The 22,405-nt window shown below is 41.1% G+C and overlaps 1 protein-coding gene across 3 annotated transcripts; it reads right to left on the bottom strand.

Annotated features, from left to right (window-relative positions):
* Nucleotides 1-3,215: 3,215 nt before the first annotated feature.
* Nucleotides 3,216-21,402, bottom strand: LOC311065260 (kelch-like protein 9). Of its 3 annotated transcripts, XM_084085507.1 has the most exons (12): nucleotides 20,942-21,402; nucleotides 17,507-17,563; nucleotides 16,714-16,865; nucleotides 14,937-15,118; nucleotides 13,602-13,744; nucleotides 10,092-10,174; nucleotides 8,782-8,978; nucleotides 8,091-8,166; nucleotides 7,385-7,942; nucleotides 6,884-7,063; nucleotides 6,654-6,767; nucleotides 3,216-4,326 (listed from the first exon to the last, which is right to left on the bottom strand). In XM_084085507.1, the coding sequence occupies exons 1-12, from the start codon at nucleotides 20,959-20,961 to the stop codon at nucleotides 3,830-3,832; spliced, it is 2,259 nt and encodes a 752-aa protein (XP_083941633.1). In that variant the 5' UTR covers nucleotides 20,962-21,402; the 3' UTR covers nucleotides 3,216-3,829. The 3 variants fall into 3 exon arrangements, with proteins under 3 accessions (XP_083941633.1, XP_083941634.1, XP_083941635.1); XM_084085508.1 differs by lacking the exon at nucleotides 17,507-17,563 and having other exon boundaries at nucleotides 20,942-21,397; XM_084085509.1 differs by lacking the exon at nucleotides 10,092-10,174 and having other exon boundaries at nucleotides 13,612-13,744; nucleotides 20,942-21,395.
* Nucleotides 21,403-22,405: the final 1,003 nt, after the last annotated feature.

Here is a 22,405-nt window from a genome sequence, read left to right as displayed (position 1 = left end):
ACTGACCATGATATTGATATGATACTGACCATGACTAACCACGATGATAATGGCTCATAATGTCATAACAATTCATAATGTAATAAACTAAATGTAATCAAAGCTCATAATGTAATAATTTGCTCATAATGTAATAAAATCATGAGCACATTAAAGGCACCTATTTAAAGGCATCTATTTTGAACATAGCCTAAGAGGTCAATAAATAATAGTGTAAAGAAAACAATTGAATGCTACAAAGTACAGTAATAGGACACAAGATAAACATCAAACCTAGCATCAAAGCAAAATAACAAACTTAGCATAAATAGATCAGCAAACAGCATACATCTATCTAAACCAATACATGACTGTGAATATCTGCTGATTAGAGGTAGGTATATACAGTGCATTTATTGTAATTAATAACCAGATCCTTCTATTTTGGATCATGGGCCTCCAACTGAATCCCCCCCCAGCTATTTATAAGGTAATGAGCCAGCACTTATAGTCAACAACATGAGGACCCGAAGGGTGTGTACTGTCTGTCATATCATATAATATGATAGATAGAGTATTATTCTATCTGTTAGCATGCTGAAATGGATATATGAAATACAATTTCTTCTTGGAACTTTTAGTGTGTGTGTGTGTGTGTGTGTGTGTGTGTGTGTGTGTGTGTGTGTGTGTGTGTGTGTGTGTGTGTCAGTCAGACTCTCCAGTCCAAACACAAATCCTTTCCCAAATATATGAACCATTTCACCGTATGTTTTGTAATGGACTCACGCCGCCACAAGAAATGTCAGTCCGGTGCGTATACAGAAGATGAACAAAATGGAATTAAGACAAACAAGCAAATGTATTTCACAACAGAAAATTACTGTTAAAGTACATAGTGGTACTTTGGCGACTTGGCAGCCAAATCTTAACAAAACAAAAATCCATAATTATTTAGATGAAAATGTTTTGTTGTTTTACCCGTCCTCCAAATAATATATATATATATATACTGATATCCAGTTTATTTGAACGCAGTGGATCGTCACCTCAACTGACTCACCTGTTTAGACCTGTTGGAAGAATAACTCAAGTTGACCGCAGATCCTCTGGGCATTGTTTGACTCTACTGGGAAAATAAAGACGTTTACCATTTGCCAATTTTAATGAATAATTAAATTATTTGGCACAATGTGTGAGTACACATGCCCTGGGTGTTTTCTACGAAAACACACTAACTTTACACACACACACACACACGCACGCGCGCGCGCACGTGCGCGCACACACAGGGAAAATGATATTCCGATGAATCATCTATACTTACAGTATTTCATTTTCCACAGAACATATAATCCTCATAAATTCATTCAAATTTCAGATTTTGATGAATATTATTGAGAAAATGTATATACTAATATGATATGGATTACGATCGCAGCGAAACTCTCCCACTCCCTGGATGCCAGAGCAGAATCTCTGCCCCAAACTTTTCAGATCGGCCTGTTATAGCGCCACCAGGAGGCCGATTTTTGCTAAAACATTTTTTTAAATATTATTCCTACAGATTTTGTCTGTAGGAATAACACTAAATACATTTAGTTCATTACATTATGAACCGATATTACTGTTATTATATTATGAGTTGCTACACACGCTCATGATTTTATTCCATTATGAGCTGATTATAACATTATGAGTTTCGATTACGTTTAGTTTTTTTACATTATGAACCGTTATTACATTATGAGCCATTATTACATTATGAGTTGCTACAGGCAGCTAAGTGAGCTGTGAAAATGGACGATCTACAAGCTCACAACGTGCCATGATGCGACCTTTTGTGAGCTTGTAGTTCTGATATTTTCAAAAGAAAATATTTTTTTGAATAACACAAATCTGGTATGGGGGTCTCTGGCAAAAAAATATTTTCAGATGGGGGCTCGTGGACAACTACATATTCATTTGGGTCCTTGATTTGAAAATATTTGAGAACCACTGGTTTAAACAACATTAGGAAACAAGCCCAAATAAGCAACTACACTTTAGAAACGAGGCAGGCACAGCGACAGAAGTGGGCTTGAGCCCCATGGGCCACGGCCGAGCAAGGCGGCAGCTAAGTGAGCACCCTTGCTGAGCAGGGCGATGTTTTTTTGGGGGTCCGAGCCCCAAAAAAACGTAACCCGCAACTATCGATATTTACAGGTGACTATACAGAAAACCAAGCCCAAAGACGCTTATAATAAGCAGACATGGCAACACTGCGTTCAAGTTGCATACAGATATCAAATCAAACTTTATTTATAAAGCACATTTAAAACAACAGAAGCTGACCAAAGTGCTGTACAAGGTGGAGACAAACAAAGCACCAATAAGCGCCCATTGGCGCACAGACAAATACAGTGCATTATTGGGACACAATAGCAGCAGATCAAGGACAATTAAAAGCCAAAGAGAATAGGTAGGTTTTTAGGAGGGATCTGAATCCCCCAATGGACTGGGCAGAACGGATGGGGAGAGGGAGGTCGTTCCAAAGCGTGGGGGCGGCAGCAGCAAAAGCGCGGCCAACCCCGGTCCTTTTATTGGTCTTTGGGACGATCAGTAGGGACTGATCAGCAGACCTTAGGGCCCTGGCTGGAGTGTATGGATCTATGAGCTCAGCGAGGTATAGTGGAGCAAGCCCGTTTAGAGATAAAAGGACCTTAAAATGAATTCTAAAATTGACAGGGAGCCAGTGAAGTGAGGCCAGGACAGGACTGATGTGCTCACGTCTTTTTGTGCCAGTGAGAAGGCGAGCCGCAGCATTTTGGACCAGCTGTAGGCGCCTGACAGATGACTGCTCTAAGCTGGTGTAGAGGGAATTTGTAGAGGGAACAGATATGATCTATTACAAAAATGGACATACGTACTCCAAAATGAAAGTAAAAGAGACTACAGCCAGCTCCAGATTCTGGATATAAAAGCGAGGCGGAAGTGGAAAAAGAACAGAGCATTTCTCACAAGCTTTAGAATTTCCCTGAAAACGTGTCAACACGCCTTCTTGTGTCGATACGCACACTGGCGTTGACAGACACGACCGTGTTCCTGCTCCATGTTTGTCTGCAGCTACCCATTACTTGGGAACAAAGAGATGAGGGAAGAAAAGCACCAGAAGAAGAAGAAAGGACAACATTAGGAAATGTATTAATGCTTTTTGCCAGAAAAGCAAGTGTGGTCCATTTCACAGCTGTGAGCAAAAGTGGGACTTTTTTGCTGATTTTATTGTAGCCTGTTCATTTATTTCATATTCATCTTGTCATACAGTATGTCAGTACATTTTCAAGGTGTCAGCAAGAAGACTAATATTCTTTTTTTATAAAAAATAAAATACAAATAAAAAGACTATTCCAATATTATTTACAGCGTTACATTGTGACATGTTGTGAATTTGTAGATCTGCTATTTTCGCTATTTTTGAAGCTTTTATCTATAATGAATGACCAAAATAGGGACGCCAGTTTGAAAATGGTTAAATCTGTTTGTGGGTTTTATAAATATCTGAAAACAATCTAAACAATGAAAAGTACAGTATTAAAGAGAGAAAACTCACGGGCCCCTCACGCATTAGAAGGACATTCTAATGCATGAGGGGCCGTGATTTCTCCATAACTTTTTTCATTTATTTTTTATATATTATTTTAATGTTTATTTTATTTGAAAGTGAAATATCCCTTTAACAAGAACTTGCGACGAAATAATAACTACCATGGATCCATTGAAACATGTTATTTGTTTTTACATTTCCTGAATAGTAAAATTGTTTTGGACGGTATATGAAATTTGCGTCGGGCGTTGTCTCTCCCTCCATGTTCTCTCAGTCCTTGGACGAGGGCAGCGGGCACTCCGGTATCTGGGCGTCGTCCACCGAGCCCTCGGGCACGTGCACGGTCATCGTGCACGCTCGGATCCCTCCCAGGGGCTCCAGGACGTTAAAGACCCTGTCCCACGTGTCCTCCTCGGGGTCGTACCTCTGCACGCAGTCCACCATGCACCTGCTGTTCCACGAGTAGCCCCCCACCACGTAGACCATGCCCTCGAACACGGTGATGCCCACGTCGCTCTGGCCCCGCGGCATGGGGGCCACCACCGTCCACTGGTCCGTCTCGGGGCTGTAGTACTCGCAGCCCAGGACGTCGTCGTAGTCGGTGCTGCCGCGGAAGTGGTTGCCGCCCATGACGTAGAGGCGGTCGCCCACCGTGCACATGCAGTGGAGGCCGCGGAGCTCCACCATGTCCGCCAGCTGGCTCCACGCGTCGTCCACGGGGTCGTAGCACCACAGCTCCTTCTGGAAGGTGTCCCTGGTGATGCCACCTATGGGAGGCAGACACATCGTTACATGTTTTGTACAGTGTTAAGGGTCAGTAAGCTCATGTTTGCGATGTATAATAGTCGGGGTTAGAATTGTGAAAATAAAGCAGAGGGGCCGACATTTTCTTAACCACCTAAGCATCGCAACACATGCTATTTTTGCTACGTTTGAAAGAATTAATCCAAAATATCTGTGTCATGTAAAACATATCGGACAGTCTACCAAATGTAGAGAAGCTGTAGAAATGGGGTGGGGGGGATATTAAAAGCAGAGACATGGAATTGTGACTGTGAACAGTCTGCCGTCCTCAGCTTGGGAGGAGTAAAACACAGTTCTGTTGGAACTGTGTTTTCACAAACATCTGTACTGTACTTTACTGTATACTGTACTGTACATAATTATTTATTTTTCCGAGTCAAAAGTACAATATTTGTCTTTAAAATGTATTATAGTCAAAGTCATACATATCCAAAGATACAAATGCTCATGTAAAGGACGACACTGAAGAAATGACAGTGCTCATCAAGTAAATGTACTTAGTTACTGTCCACCACTGACCGAATTGGAACTTTGCTGTGACAGTAAAAATACACAAGCAAACAAAACAAAAGAAATGTAGAAATGGAAGTGAATAGAGGAAAAAGTGAGTGTATGTCTGTCTGTCTGTGGGAGGCTCTCACTCTGAGACAGTGACCCAGAAACAGTTCTTACTCTCTGCGACTCTCTGACAAAAAACACAGAGGGTGGGTTTGGTTTTAAAGAGGAAGGAAGTGGTCAGGTGTTGCAAGCTGCAAGCTGAACACAGCTTTGCTTTGGCTATTGTAACATCCATCTCCATGATCTGCTCTTTTGTTTTATTTGTGCTCTTCTCAACCGATCAGCTCCTGTTTATCAAACTGAAGCCCACTACCGCAACAAATGCAAATGATTTGGGGTTTTGGTTCATTATATACTAACTAGTTGGTATTTGTTCAGAATCAGTTTATTTGTCTCAACAATTTGACAGGTTCACTCACTAATAACTAAATAACAAATCATATCATTACGAGGTTGTCACTGTCAACCTCGTACTGTATGTCCAAAACCATTACTTTTCAAGAAATAGAAGAAAGAACCTGTGTTCCAATGGATCCAATGTAGTTATTATTTAGTCACAAGCTCTTGTTTCATTGGTTAAATATTTATAGAACCCACAGACACACTTAGAGTAACCACTTACATTTTTACTTTATTATTATTATTATTATTATTATTATTATTATTATTATTATTATTATTATTATTATTCAGAAATAGCTAAAATAGTCAGGATCTGAGGTGTTGTGAGGTTGTAGATCTTCTATTTTCACTACTTTTGGTGACAATCTTGTGTTAAGAAAGGGCATTAATATACAAAAAAAGTTGAAATAATGGAGATACAAGGTTTCTGACAGACAGCAACGATATGTATGAAAGCTATTCTTTCTACGCAGACTCAATTTAAACAGTGGCTAAGGGAATGAATATTTGATCATGTAATAATGTTCTCATGGCATACCATGCAAGCGAAACGAAACCTATAACCACACTTCTGAGAGCTGTGGTTTTGCATTGTTTGAAAGGTCTCTGTCTCTGACCCACTTTGACCGCAGATCTTTGCGTTTCCTGGGTCTTGGTCTTCGCACGGCAAAGAAACCCTTGTGACGAGCTAGTTTCTCATCCATGGTTGCTAAGAAACAACTCGAGATTAGAATTTGAACAAGCTAAAAGAGACAACGTGCGAGAGCCTGCAGCTGAACAGGAAGTGGGTTTGAAGTAGGTCAACAACAGGCTCTATGTGGTGTAAGTCACTACCTTAAGGCCTGAACGTTATCACGATCTGCCCATGCTGCTCTCTAAACTGTCAGCTGGGAATAGCTTACGTATCGACAAAACATTTACGGGACTTTCCTTAGACCAGTGGTTCTCAAACTTTTTTCATGTCAAGGACCCCCAAATTAATATGTATTTTTATTTGGCTGTGGACCCCCATCTTAAAATGGGAGGGACCCGAACACAGTCTTTTGTGTCTTTGAAATTTTGATTTCAGATCTACAAGCTTGCGAGTCACGCCATGTGAGCTTGTAGATCAGCTATTTTCAAATATCCTACGTATATAGGTTTAAAGTGGTTAAACTGATTTTGATGCTATATTAAATCATTTTCCTTGGAACCCAATTTGGAGAACCACTGGTGTGAGTCATTACATTTTTACATATTTACAGGACTTTCCTTAGACCATTTTGTGGAATTCCTTTAAAATAAAGAAGGCGGTTTCAGTGTTATCCCCCAAAAAAAGGTCTTACAGTACCTGAGACATACATAAGCTCCCCGTGGACTGTCCCCGCATGGCCGTAATGCGGCTCCACCATGTTCGTCACAAATGTCCACTCATTCCTCCTCAGGTTGTAGCACTCTACCGTGTCTGAAAGCATTGAGAAAGACACAACGTAATGTATTTAATTGTATAGTACACTGCAAAGAAATGCTGGATGAACAAAACATCCTAGCTTATTTATAGAGGCAGTAAATCATCCTCACCGATCTCTCCCGAGGCGTTCCTCCCCCCGACTGCGTAGAGCTTCCCTTTCAGAGCACTGAGGTGGAAGAAGGTCCTCTTCTCGTTGAGGGGGGCAATCTGAAGCCACTTGTCAAAGCGAGGGTCATAGCGGTAGGCGGTGTCCACTGCTGTCTTACCTTTGGTGTCATAGGTGATCTGGCCTATGAAGGGATAAACACACAAACAAATCTGTTATAAAAACACTAATTTCTCCTCTCGTCGCTATTAGCTCTTTTCTCATAGCACGCCATTCGTGCAGCTTATGAGCTTGTAGATCTGCTATTTTTTAAAGATTGTGAAAATGTGTACAAATCTTTTTAAGCAAACATTTTTAAATCAGGTCCTCCCGGTGGGGGCTCCTCATTGGCGGGTGAGCCAGGGTACAACAGCAGTGGCAAGTAGAGGAATTAATTGGCATTATAACAATTAAATTGGCAAGAAAAATTGGTAAAAAATATATAATAATAAAAAGATTCACTGACCTCCAACAATGTAGAGGAATCCGCCCAGCAGAGCCACACCGTGCTGATATCGTGGCAGATCCATGGTCTTCAGGGCCCTCCAGTGACCCCCGTCCTCATCGTACAGCCTCAGCTCCCGACTGACCACCAGCTGCTGCCTCATCACCCCTCCCAGCGCCAGCAGGTGGGTGGAGTCCGAGCGGATTCGCGTGCGCTCCGTCTGCAGCGCCGGCTGGAGGAATGGCATCATCTGGTAGTTGCTGGCCTCCAGCAGCAGGTTCACGCAGGCCGTGTCCGATCGCATCACGGATTTGCTTCCCTCCTCGTCCTCCTGGGAGATCTGGATGAGCTCCGTGGGGCTCATGAGGGGGAACCGGACGTGGCGCATCAGGGCGTAGACGCTCGAGCGCCGCTTGGGAGCGTCTTGGTCCAGCCAGACTCTGGCGATGCGGTACAGTTCCATCTCGGAGAAGCCCCTCAGAGAGTTGCTGGACAACGCGCTCGCCAAAGAGGTCTCAGACAGCTGCAAGTAGCGCCCGTTCTGCACCAATCCGGCAAGATTCTGGCTCACAAACTCACCTGGACATAGAGTTCAAATGAGGACAACGATGGTTGAAGTCAGACTTTAATAAATGCATGAAACAACATTTTCCCGGTTTGTTCAATAATCAGTATCAAATGTGTTTTTCTTGCCAGGAATGAATTTGGGTGGTCAAATTTTTCTCACCTATATTCTCCTTGAGATCGTCCAGTTGCAAATCAGCAGCCATGCGCTCCACCTCCACACAGTTCTCAATCGTGATCTTCACCATAAAACAACAATGGGGGACATTTAGTACATCAAGCACAAATTTGGGTCCAAGGTTGCAACTATTGATTATTTTCTTAGCGATTATTCTATTGATTAGCATATTTGTATTTTTTTTATTTGTTTTATTCTTTATATAAGAACAATGTGTATAGATTTTAAAAACATTTATTGACTAAATTGAGTTTGATTAACCACTTAAAGCGGCACTATGTAACTTTTTTTTAAATGAATATTTTTTTATTTTGTCCAATCTGTAGGGTAGAGTATGTTAATACAATATACCTTATACAGTTGGGGTGGTTGTATTTTGTCTCCCTGCTCTTCTATTGAGACATTTAGATCCTGTGTCTAGGTGAGACATGACCTTTGACACGATCCTGTTTCTAGTTTGACATGACTTTTGACCTGAAGGTCAAGATTCAATTCATCCCCTGAGCAAGCAAGGAACCCTGACGGTCCCTGGACCCCACTTTGAGAACCACTGTCCTAGATCTTTCTTTAAATTACACACTGGTATCAGTGCTCGTTATCGACCGATACGCAAGTTATGGGTCGGAATCGGTATATCGGGAAGGAAAATATGGTGTCGGTACATCTGTAGTCTCACCTCACTGCTGAGCAGTTGGTTGCAGAAGGCCAGGACGGGCAGAACCTGCAGGAAGTTGGCCGCTTCCAGGGTGTCCTGGAGGTTGGCCATGTTCAGGTTTACCCTGGATGTGTAGATGAAGTCTATGATGTTCTTCAGACCTGTCTTAGTGACCCCATGCAGCTTGATCTCTCTCATCTCCTGCTCTCTCATGCCACCTAGTAGTTGGAAGGAAACGAGACAAAAGCATAACTAGTAAGGTGCGCTCAGCACGCCCTTTCCCTCCACCCTTTTCTGTGTGTGCTGCTTGCATGTGTTGACATGATAAAGGATGCTGATTGATAATGCCTTGTGTCACTTATGTGTTGCAGGGGCGGATCGAGAACACGGACTTGCAGTTTTGAACTCTACGGCTGGAATTGGTCCGGAGGACAAAACGATTACAAAGAATATGTAAGTGACTGTAACAGACATATTTTATGATCAACTTCATGGTCAAATGATTATTCAAAGTAATAGTGCATAGCAATTAAGTAAATTGAGGATTTGTAATTAAAGTGCACAATGCAAGGAAAACCCCTAAAATGCTGACATAGGCTAATTCACAATGTTCTGCTTGTGCAGAGATAACAGGGACCACTTTAGTCACATAATTCCATAGGGCACCAATTCTGGTGTAACTGGCGATCAACACAAAAGTAGACAAATTACACTTATTACTCATAGGCTGCGATGTGAAATGCAATGTGTCAGGTTGTTGCTGGGCCTCACCCCTTGGTGAATATCTAACAAGAGGAAGTAAGTTGGCACCAGTCACCACGCCCTAAATTAACACATTTGCAACACCACTGGTCTCTGTCTTCTTCACACTTCAACCTGTCACCATAATTTTCTCTGACTTTAGACCGGTTGGGCCGAGTTTAATGTCTGTGGACATTAAGTCGTGAGTAATTTGGGGGGTTTAGGGGTATGTTAATATGTGTTGGTGTTAATCAAATGCAAGGCTTGCACCAGACTGCATGTCTGTCTCTCTCATTCCCTCTGTCTTCCTCTCTCCCTTACTCTCTCCCTCGCTTTCTCTCTCTGTATATGTGTGCACGTCAGCAGGCATGGAAGAGAGGCAACTCAAGCCCTTGCACACTATGCTTGTGTCTACAGTACACATCCATAGCAACGTTTAGAAATGTCACCAATAAGAACAAAACTACTTTACAAGATCAATGTTGGCGTAACTAAGAGATTCGCTGAAAGTATATTATAAAATATATTTTTAGAGTTGTCCGCCAGCAGCCGACAGGAGTGAACTGTAGTGTGTAGTGCAGATCCCATACCGGACGGATAGCTTGCAGCTGACTGGCTAGTTCCACTCATAGCCTCGTGGACACATGCCCCGTCATCTGGAGGGACGGTGGGTCTGAGATTATGAATTCACAAAAATAACATAGTGGTCGTTGGCCGATTTAAAAAATATTCAGGAATCGAGCATGGACACGAAATATGGCTATAATTGATTGATCAAGTAGTTTGGGAGGGTTAGCCGTGGAGAGAGAGAGAGAGAGAGAGACACACACACACACCTGCGGCCTGGAGATAAAGATCACAGCAGTGATTTGTTCATTTCAAGATCTTTATCTTGTGCTGGCATATGAAGTATCTTCACAGCGATAATAACAGTCAATAACAACAAGTGCAGCATCAGTACTATAGACATATAGTGACTTTATCTCGGGTCACACGCTCCACGCAGATGCTGTTGAGGGAAATGGGTCAAACCCACTGGCCAACCACTGTAGCAACACCTCAGCAGAGTTGTGATTCCACACCTCACATTTCAACAACACATGCATGTTCTAGAACACTGTTTCTCAACCAGTGGTCCACGGACCACTAGTGGTTCATGGCATAATTACAGGTGGTCCAAGGGAACCACAAAAAAAGATGTAACTAGAAAAAGTGCTCCTCGGAGCACAGGTCTCCGCCAGGTCAGGTAGGCTATTGTGGCCTCCTGGTGGCGCTATAATAAGCCAACGTGAAAAGGTTGCCATTTCTTCTTAGGCCTTGCACGACGATCGGACACTGACTGCATTCATGATTTGAGGCATTTTGTTAAAAACATGTTTCGCTAAATTAGACCTGTTGGTGGCGCTATAACAGGCCAATGTTAAAAGGGTGGCATTTGTTCCTCAACATAGTGTGAATGTGCGTGCAAAGTTTGAGCGCAATTGGACGGTGCGTTCATGATTTGCGGAATTTTGTTCAAAACAAGCCAATAATGCTAACTTTAGATGCTAATCTTAGCCAATCAGTATGGCATATGAAAAATCAAACACATCCGTCGTGATCACATGACTATAGAGATCATGTGTACCGATTTGCGTGAAATTTGGATAACATTGGAAGGAGTAGTATAAAATAATGTGTTTTACATAAGTCGGCCTGCTGGTGGCGCTATAAAAGCAAGATGTGAAAAATGCAGGGCAAAGGTTTTTCCTTGACCTCTAGGGAGTGTGCATACAAAGTTTTACACAGAACGGTGCAATTATAGGTAAAAACACGAACCGGCCTGTTATAGCGCCACCATGAGGCTGATTTGAAAATTTTCAAATGGTAGTTCTTCCTCGGCCTAATGGGAATGTGTGTGCAAATTTTCACGGATATTGCATGCTGTGTTCATGATTTGAGGCATTTTGTTCAAAACGGAGCACTCCTGCAAACTTTGGAAGACATTTTTAGCCAATCAGGATGGAATATGAGAAATCTGAAAGACCCGTTTCGTTGAATGACTACAGAGATACTGTATACCGACTTGCGTGATTTTTGGACAAAATCTGTAGGAGTGCTGTCAAAAAATATGTTTTGCACAAATCGGCCTCCTGGTGGCGCTATGAAAGGCCCATGAGAAAAATTTGGGGCAAAGGTTCTGAATTGGCATCCAGGGAGTGTGTGTGCACAGTTTCGCTACGATCAAGACAACGGTGCCGGAGATTAGCTGGTCACAGACGGACACACACACGGACACACACACGGACGGACGGACGGGGTGGAAAACATACTCTCTCGCCATGCCTTTCGGCCTGGCGGAGACAATAATAATAATAATAATAATAATAGCAATTAATTGTTAACGTATACATAGATAATATTTAATAAAGAAATTTAACAGTGTAGGGGGGAAAAAAACTTGAAATATAATATTGACTGTAAAGGGCCAGTGTCATGCACAGGTATGATCTTTAATGTAAAATATTAATACAAATATAACAGAGATAGCTGTGGCATCACTCTATGACTGTGACGTTGCGTCGCGTGCAGATTAAACCACAACGTTAATCACATAGATAGATGTTCATGTTATACGGTTCCATCCCGTAAAACGTTACCACGTGAATCGAAAAGCTCTATGAGGAGACTGTACAAGATCTCTGCAAAAATGTTAGCTTTTTTTTCGGCCGGACAGCTTAGCCAATCAACATTATGAAGGATTATTCTGAACTACAAGTGCCTATTTTAGTGCAGTGCCCTTTGAGTTATTTTTATTCTGAAGAAAATGTGTTCTAATAGACTGGTGATACATTAGGCCATGTTGAGAAATCATTACGCACGCAGCCACGGACACAAAATGTGCTATTTGTAATGTGGCTAATTAATCTACTTGTGGGAAAGAGGAAGCTGTTAGGCTATATTAGGCCTACTTCTTTATGATCAAATAGTTTTCAATCCAATATATAATGCTGTAGCTTTTGTTAGGCTACATTTATGCACCCGCTTGTCATTCATGCATAAAAAAATAGCGTCAAACTGTAATCATTCCTGACGTTGTGGCCGTCAGTTTAAAATCCCTGAGGATTGTTTGAAACATGAGAGCCCACAAAAGGTTGACATTGAGAACCACTGTTTTTGAACAAATGTTGCTGGAATAAAGCCAAGCAGAGTTCAAATAAACAGCTTGTTTATGTGGGAAATGGGGGGGGGGGGGAAACACAGTATTCCAGTGGATGATTACATAACGAAGTGCAAGCTGCTGCTACCCCCCAAAACAGGAAGTTTATTGCCGCCCGTAGTCAGATGGTGAAGTCTCAACAGTCTTGCTGCTTCTTGTCTTTTACTGTATATTTATGTTGATGTTAAGTGAATGTAAAAATAGCAGTGTCTTGTGACACTATATGATGACTGTACAGTGAAATGAGTTTAAACTACAGTGTGGCTATGGAAATGTTTCTTTTATTTTATCTAACTGCTGACCTCAACCTAATGACCAAATCTAGCTTTAAAATATTGTAGGCATGGAACATTTAATGAAGTATAAATTAGGGCTCATGGTTAATCAGACTTTATGATATATTTGATTTAAAAAAGCAATTCGATTTTCTTGTGTCTATTTGTTGATATGCCCTTTTATTAATATATTTAAAAAAACACTTTTAGATTTTAGATTAATCGAAATCATCTGTGTCATTTTAGCTATATTTAGCACACTGGTTGGCTATTCAAAAATAGCAGATCTACAAGCTCATAGCGCGGCACGAAGTGCACATTTTCATGATTTTTCATGAAAAATCATGAAAATGTATGCAAATCTTTGTATATAGTTGTATATAATATGTTTTTTAAAGCGAACATTTTTAACTCAAATCTTTGCTTCTGGAGGTCCCTGGAACAACATTTTGAGATGGGGGTCCATGGCCATGGCCAAGGCCAAATACATATCCTTTTGGGGGTCCTTGACATGAACATCTTTGAGCACCACTCATATTACAGCAACATACGTTTTTCAGGAAACTGTTATAGGATTTAGAAGACATTTGTAGAATGGGCCTCAGGTCTTAATGGGTTAAGGATACTGTGACTCACCAGTGAACATGGCCTTGAAGTAATCGCTGGCTGAGGCCATGATGACTCTGTGTACTGGAAACTTCTCAGTGCTGTCCCCAGGCACCAAGATGACGTCACACAGAGTCTCATCTACTCGAAATGTAGCAAAGCCCTTTTGAAAGAGGAGCAATATTGTGACAATTAGTTTGTTATCAGTAGCTGCACACAAATCTTGTTTAAAATTGAGTTTAGGCATTACATTTTGTTTGACTTGGTTCCACATGTGAAAAAAATCATGTGGGGAGTGGGGACCCCCCTGGGGATCCCGACCCACATGTTGAGAACCACTGCCTTAAAGTACCATAGCAGCGTTACAGTACAGTATGTCATTGTCCATTGTTTAACATTGGCCAGTTAGTTTAGTAAACCTCCACCATTTCCCCAGCGCGTTGTTTAAACAGATGCTAGGTTTGCTGTTTCCCTGGTACCCTAGTTTCTCTGTTCTCTCTGCACTCTACTTATGTGACTATTTACCCTGTTGTTTGTTGACTGTAGGGTTCATGCTTATTCTGCGTATTCTGATCTCGCACATCTAAGTTGCTCTGGATAAGAGCATCTGTTAAATCACAAACGGGTTAGGGTCCCCCAGGGGGGTCCCCAAATTATTTTTGGGGGGTGCAACATTGTTTTCTCACTCAACAGTAAACAAACCAACATACAGTAGAAGTGTATGCAGGGTGTCTGCACATTTCTGACTTTTAAGACCTTTTTAATTGTCAAATACTGTATTACGAAATATATGTAAAATATATATTTATATATAAATATATATAATACTGTTATAAATGGTAAATGGTGCATTTATATAGTGCTTTTATCCAAAGCGCTTTACATTGATTGTGCCATTCACCCATTCACACACACATTCATACACCGATGGCGGAGGAAACCATGCAAGGCACCAACCTGCTCATCGGGAGCAATTAGGGGTCCAGCATCTTGCTCAAGGACACTTCGACAGTAACTCTGGGGGAGCGCCCCAGCCCGGGACCTTGCGGTTTCCAGTTCACTCTACCCGGCCACTCTACCCCTGAGCCACTGCCATCCCCTGTGTTATATACAGTATTATAAGAAAGAGGCAAACATTGTGAAAACATTTATCTGTGGAACCGAGTCAAACTAAATGTAATGCCTACAATTCCAAGTGCTTGTCAGGGTGGGGGGACCCCAGTTGAGATATAATTATTTTTGGGGGTTGCGGCCTAAAAAGTTTGGGAACCCTTGTGCTAAATGCCTAAATTGTAATTGGAAGTTGAGGATTTTACTGAGTAAATGTACAGTATATACATCCTGTGCTGCTTTACCTGCAGGACATCTGCGCCGTGTTCACTGCTACAGAACACCCTGGCCAGCGGTCTCGGGGGTAGATGTGGCTTCATGTAGGCTGCTGGAGGTTTTGGGGGCACCGCCACGGGGGCGTGGGCGGCCGAGGGCTGTTGAGGCGGGGCTCCAGCAGGAGCAGAGCTTGGAGGAAGTTGTCTGTCTTCTGCAGGATTACAATATTAAAGCAAAATTACACTTTGTAAGAGGTTTGGGTTGTATAGTTACCTTTATTCAAAAGGAATCGTTAGGCACATCCATGTAAGTGTAAGGTGCAGGACAAAAAGATGTATGCATCTAAGAATAAAATAAGTCTGCACAGGCAGCTGCTGCTCCGAGTGAGTACAAACAGGCAGCTGCTGCTCATTTTGACCAGCGAATGACTATTTTGACCATTTTCTGGTCGAAACATTGTACTTTCATTTAATTTAATTTTATTACGCATGTAGCACCCCGGTACCGTGTTGAATGGAATAAACGGGCCGCTTGAGTTCGTTACCTTTTACTTTTTAACCCTGTAGTTATAGAATAAACCACAAGGCTGATGAACTTGACAGTAGACTTATTTTCAATAATTATCTCAGACAACACTTTAAATGTAAATCAAATTTACTAAGGGTTGTTGTTTTTACAAAATGTGTTACCCTTTTTAAAGTTTAGATGAAATAAAAACATGAAATAGACAACAAAAATACATACAGAAGGTAAACCTTTGTAGAATAGACCTGTAGGCCTCAGGCCTTTTGAACTGATGAAATCAAATGAACCTCTACCTAATGTAGAGTGAGAACCTTAATTGTCTTCACGCTTCAAAGTCAAAACCGGTTAAATCAAAATACCAAAAACCCAACTCTCTTTATTAAAGGCATACATTTGTAACTTAGTCAACTGTTTTAGAATGACTTATAATCTATGTATTAGAATAAGGCTAAGGGCATGAACTAATCACTGGGCTACACACACATGGCAGTGTATTACAGTACATACAATCCCTATCAGAGGATAATAATTCATTTAATTCATTTAATCTAACACACCCTTGAGCGAAAAGGAGCAGGAAGAAGAATATATTCTTATTAATACCTGCCCCTTTGCACATCAAAGATGACTTGGCCCTGACCAGCAGACTATGCAGACTTCTTTTATTCTTGTGTATTTACCTTGCCATGATGTACAGTAACTCCAAGTATAGGTACGATGTCTTCAATAGTTGCTCCATTGATTAGAAAGTGATCATTAAAAATGATCTCCCCATTGACTTGACTGTATATTGCATGGTGAAACAGGTCTTAAAGTCACTCTTTTAGGACATCTAAATTCTGGATTCAGATCTTCAAGTATTAAAATCAACAGGAAGTTGACATTTTCATTTGAAAAAATTAAATGAAATAAAATGCAGTGTCTGGTTTGATGCGATGCTATACATTGTCAGAATCCACTTTGTGTTTGTATGTGTGCTAGAAGAGTGGCTTTGAGAGCTGTTTCAACATGCAATGTAAGTCATCGGGGAGAATATTTTCACTTCATTCATTTTTAATCAACAGAGCAGCTATTGAAGAAATCTCACCAGGTTATGAAGTTACATCATGGCAAGGTAACACAACCCAAACGTCATTTAGTTTTAATGTTGTCAGATGTTATATGATTCTGCTCTACTGCTGCCAAAATGTCACTTCATTATTTATTCATTAAAAAATTTAAATTTTATAATTCTACTTGTACATACAGTTCTATAGACTGAGATCTCAGTTAGAGACAGACCTTGGGGAGCCGGTCTGTCGGCTGGTTGATTTGGGGGTCTTTGGGGGTCAGGCTGGGGAGGAGGTCTAGCGGCCTCCCGGTTCTGATGCCTGCTCCCCAGGCGGGACAGTCTCCGGTGGAGCCTGCCTGGACCACTGTCATCCCCACTGCCCCTAGACAGGACAAACAATCATGGAAATGGAAAATATCATGGTTTCTGATTGTACCATTTGGCATTCCAGATAAAGAGAATAGTTGATCAAAGGAAATGCAATATTGTATCCCCAAAAAAGACATTGGCAGCTGTTACAGTACATAAGCAGAAAACATGTGCATGCAGTCAGTTAACCACAGGAAATCTCAATTACATCTTGCAAACATTTTCACTTCTCGAAAGCACATTCATACTCTTTTTTTAATGACTCAAGCCGTACAATATGTACATTTTATTATGACAAACCGCAAAAATAACCGATATACAAGCCCACAGCGCATCGGGATGCAATGTGTTTCTGAAGAGTTTGAAGGGTTTTCACCTATAGTGACAAGCCCAAAACACGGACACCAGGTTTAAATGAGTTAAAAGGGACAAATAAGCTAACATAACATTGCTTATAATTTCCTTAAGCCTGATTCATATTTATTACTGTAGTTGTGCATTGTGTCTCACCAAAAATAGCCAACCTACAAGCTCACAATACATTGCAACGCAAAGCTTGAGCTATTTTTTGGTGCGAGACACCAGCGTGCAGGTAGTAATAAATGAGGTGTATAATCCAAAACATAACATGAGCTGTATTAATAACCACTTTACCCCATGCGATTGGCCTCGTGTGGCTGCTGTCCACTGTCTTCACGTCGGAAAGAATTCCTGAGTGGAGACATGTTTTTTATGTATTTTACTTTTATCACATATATGTTTTACTAATTTACTTGAGACTCAGAGTTTTGTATGAGTTGTAGGCTGTCTATGGCTTGTTTTGGTAGTCCTGTGAGTAGAGCATTACAGTAATCTAGACGGCTGGTGATGAAGGCATGGATATTTATTTCTGCATCTGGTTGTGACCGAAAGGGTCGTACATTTGCTATATTGCTGAGATGAAATAATTATATTTTGGTTACTTTTTGTGAGATGTAAAATTGAGATCCAGTATGAGTCAGAGACTGGTTACATGTGGTTTAACCCACACAGCTAGATGTCCCAGGGAGTTCAACAGTTCATCCTTTTTCGGTTTTGGACCTACCAGTAGCACCTCTGTTTTATTTTCGTTTAGTTTTAGAAGGTTTGCGTTCATCCAGTCAGTTATGTCAGTGAGTCAGGAGGTGAGGGGGGTTACTAATTAACATTGTGTTTCCTAATGATGTCTCCTAGAGGGAGCGTGTAGAGAGGAAAGAGTAGGGGAGCAAGGTTACTTCTTTAAGCGACACCAAAGGGGATAGTATGTTTGCCAGACAAACAAAGAATCTACCTGTAATGTAGGTGCGTAGCCAATTCAGGACTTTACCACACTAACTGTGTGTTGAGCCGATGGAGTAAAATGTTGTGGTCTATTGTGTCGAATTCCGCCCTTAAGTCCAGTAGGACTAGCACAGACAGCTTACCAGCATCCATATTCATGCTGAAGTCATTTATTATTTTTGCCAGGGCTGTCTCCGTCCTGTGATTGGCCCTGAAACCTAATTGAAGAGGGTCTAAGATGTTGTTTTCTGTGATGAATTGATGTAATTGGAGAAAGACTGCTTTTTCGAGAATTTTGCTCATAAATGGAAGGTTTTATATGGGTCTGTAATTGTCTCCGCCAGGCCGAAAGGCATGGCGAGAGAGTATGTTTTCCACCCCGTCCGTCCGTCCGTCCGTACACATTTTTTTACATTACTCCTACAGATTTTATCCAAACGTCATGCAAATCGGTACACAGTATCTCTATAGTCATGTGATCAACACGGATCTGTCCGATTTCCCATATTCCATCCTCATTGCCTATGGTTGGCTTCCAAAGTTTGCAGGATTGGTCCGTTTTGAACAAAAAGCCTCAAACTATGCACGCAGCTTGCGATTTCCGTGGAATTTCACACGCACATTCCCACTACGCCGAGGAAGAACTGCCACCCTTTTCACATTGGCCTGTTATAGCGCCACCAGCAGGTCTAATTTAGCAAAACATTTTTGGAACAAAATGCCTCAAATCATGAATGCAGTGTCTGATTGCCGTGAAAGTCCTAAGAATAAATGGCACCCTTTTCACATAAGCCTATTATAGCGCCACCAGAAGGCCAGAATAACGTACCTGACCTGGCGGAGACCTGTGCTCCGAGGAGCACTTTTTCTAGTTATCTATGTTATTGCTATCTAGGTTGGTTTTTTTTTCAGTAAGGGTTTTATGAAGACTTTTGAATGCCTCTGCACAGACTCTATTAGGGATGTATTAAGGATCTGCAGGACAGGAATATATACTGTTAAAAACAATCTTAAAAAGAGTGGGAGGAATTGGATCAAGAATGTATGACGATGGCATGATTTTACTGTCAATCTTGCTGAGCTCCTCTTTTGAGATGCTGTCAAAATTGTTCATGGTGTTCTGCCTGTCTGACTGTGGGCTGAGATGGCCCTTTGTTCATGTAGCGATGTTGTTCCTGATGGATTATTATTTTATTGCTAAAAAAGAGTGCAAACTCCTCAAATTTCTGTGGGGAGGCTGGGGGTTCTGAGGTATAGGACGAGGGTTAAGTAATCTGTCTATAGTACTGTCTATCTTCGAGCATCTCTTGCTGTTGTTGTAGGTGATCATGGTTTCTTTAAGAATATTGCGATACGTTTCCAGTCTGTTTTTTCTCCATTTTCTTTCAGCTGCTCTACATGCTCTCTTTAGGTCATGCATATGATTATTTTCCCATAGTGTTTTCTTTCTTCTGTGCTTTCTTTTTTTTTTCTTTTTTAATTGGGATTTTTAATTTTTAATGTTGAGAGTGCAGCTGAGTTTTTCATTGAAATTGTTTATCACGTCCTCCAATGTTCCATCCTCATCAGAGGCGGTGGGACACATTGAGTTAATGATTTCAGCAAATTTGATTTCTGCTGCTGTATTTATTTTTCTCTTTTTAATTAGTAGGTGCTCCTCTGCAATCCTAGCTACTGGTACGACACGATCAAACAGTATACAGTGGTGATCGGATAATGGATTTCTGATACTGAGATATTAGCACATGGAGCTAATGAAAACATAATGTATTATCACTGGTGTGGGAATGCATTTGTCACAGTCCCTTGACATTTTTCAGTGACAACCAAGAGTGAAGATTTGGAATATTTTAGTGCTGCAATGACATTCTAGACAATTGTGTGCAGAACAGTTTGCAGGAAGCCATTGCGTTGCAACATGTTGTGAGATTGTACACTTTACTTTATATGTTCATTTAGACGGGACACTGCATAGTAATGTACAATACATATCAATGTAATGTAAATACACCGGATTTAGCAAACATGCTAATTTACATCCGCAGTCCCCACTAAAAACACAAACACAAACTAAAACAGGCAGATAGTGGAGAACATTACATTACACTTACTAGTGTCATTCAATGTTTGCCTGTTTTTGTAGTATGTTCACCTATTATGACATGCCCAGAATAGGGACACTAGGGTTGTGGTTAATGCTCTTGTGGCTGAATGGAATAAATGGACCATAAAGTCGAGTAACAGTTACTCACAGTAATCTTTTTAAATGTATTTGTTGCTATTTTAAAAAAATATTTATCAAAAACATGCTTCTCCATTATTTGATTAACTGAATGTCAGATTTCCCCTCTGCATTTACCCATCCTAATCATTAGGAGTATTTAGGGGTTGAATGGCCATTCAAACTATAAGCACTATAACTATAATGAAAACTATAACTACACCATTGTCTTTTTTATAGTTCTGGTGCTGTATCTGCCATACACTTGGGTTAGAAATATTTTAAAAACTATATCTTCAGTTACAGTTATAATTATAGTGCTCGTCGTTATAATTATAGTGTCTTGCTCAGGGACTCTTTGACACCTATAGGCCAGGGGGTAAACCGTGGAACCTCTTGATTCCCAGACGGCCTCTCTTATAGAAAGGGCGTCCACTGACTTTTGGTCATGTAGTGTGTTTACACCTTCATTACGCAGGACACAAAAGAACTTTGGTATTATAACTTAAAGGTTCAATACCATGGCAGCGAAAAGCACCATTAACACAATGTCCAGCACTGTAGCTCACCTTGAAGAGATCCTCCTCATGAGACTGCTCCTGAGACCTCCCTCCAGCCTGAGGACCGTAGTAGCCCAGAGCTCTCAGAAGAATATGTAGCTATGGTAGATGTCTCCTGCGGCCCAGACCTCTCAGAAGAATATGAAGCTACTCTAGATACCACCTGAAGACTAGACCAATTAGAAGAAAATGAAGCTACACTAGATGCCACTTGCAGTCCAAACCTCTCAGAAGAATATGAAGCTACTCTAGATACCACCTGAAGACTAGACCAATTAGAAGAATAAATATGAAGCTTCAAGCTACTCCAGATACCACCGGCAGACTAGACCAATTAGAAGTATATATGAAGCTACAGTAGATGTATCCTGCAGTGCAACAGCAACTGGTTCGGGAGCAACTATTACCACGTCAGGGTGTTTCACTCTGTCTTAACCAACACCTCACTCTCACTTCCTGCGTTACACTTCTCCTTCCTTGCTCTCTCGCCTCTATCTTCATGCATCTCGGAGCTCTCCCCTCACATGCCCTCAACTGTGTGATGAGTTAAGAATATGTACAGCATTGTTGTTTATGCTGTTTGTATTGCATTGTATTTTCTTTATTGTTTTGACTACCTCGAACACACGTCAAGACAAACTCCAATTATTGACTCTTGAACATTGGCAATGTAAATTCTAATTGGGTTTTTTATGTTTGTTTTTTTGCATGTATTATGCTCTGTTTCAGGTCAGTATAGTATAGTATATACAGGAAATCTAGGGCAGATAGAGGAGAGACCTGCAAGACGAGATGGGGGTCTGATTCAAATCCCAGGGTCGTCGCGCTCACAAGCGGTGCATAAAAGGTCTGTGCAGTGTGCACTGGCTGAGGCACCAGGCACCCTCACAAAAGCATTGTTAATAAAAGAAAACTGAAGTGAAGACTGCAGGCTGGTTTGGCCTTTCGCTGTGGGGGTTTCACTATAAAAGGAAGTGGCAGTTGAATTAGTCAAATTGGCTGTGTGCACACACACTTGTCATCTCATTTTGGCAGTGATGACTTGCAGTGGGCTCATTTTGGCTGCCGAATGAATACAAAAAACTCACTTTGTATTCATTGGTAGGTCAAAAGGAGCTGATTACATCGCAATGAAACACGCTGTGAGCTTATACTGTAGATTGCCTATTTTCTCTATTTGTTTGACAATGCTTGACAACTTTGGAACAGTTTCAAAATGGGGACGCCAAGTTGATAGTGTTTAAGATTCATTATCCTTCAAGTTGAAGGATTTCAACATTTTAAAAACTGTTTCCTTAAATATGTTGCCGGATGTTTAAAAAAATACATACAAGTTGGTATATTCTGATATTGACTGCTAATTTCCCAAATGGTGATATCACATTTTGTTCAAATGTCAATATCAAATATGGTCCCTGAGTGTACATGTAGTGGTAACAATTGAAGAAGTCCTCACTGTGTCTGTCCTGCACT

The sequence above is a fragment of the Gymnoscopelus microlampas genome (assembly GCF_963454915.1).
Source record: "Gymnoscopelus microlampas genome assembly, chromosome: 17".
Classification (NCBI taxonomy): domain Eukaryota; kingdom Metazoa; phylum Chordata; class Actinopteri; order Myctophiformes; family Myctophidae; genus Gymnoscopelus; species Gymnoscopelus microlampas.
The sequence above is the reverse complement of the archived record's forward strand: the minus strand, read 5'-3'. Positions and strand labels throughout refer to the sequence as shown.

Excerpts from the sequence above, each read along its gene's own strand:
- LOC311065260 (XM_084085507.1), bottom strand. The coding sequence starts at position 20,961 with ATGAGGAGGATCTCTTCAAG. Across the intron at positions 10,175-13,601 it reads ATGTTCACTGGTGAGTCACA|ACCCACCGTCCCTCCAGATG; the intron begins GTATCCTTAACC and ends TCATAATCTCAG. Across the intron at positions 8,167-8,781 it reads ACCAACTGCTCAGCAGTGAG|ATCACGATTGAGAACTGTGT; the intron begins GTGAGACTACAG and ends TTTATGGTGAAG.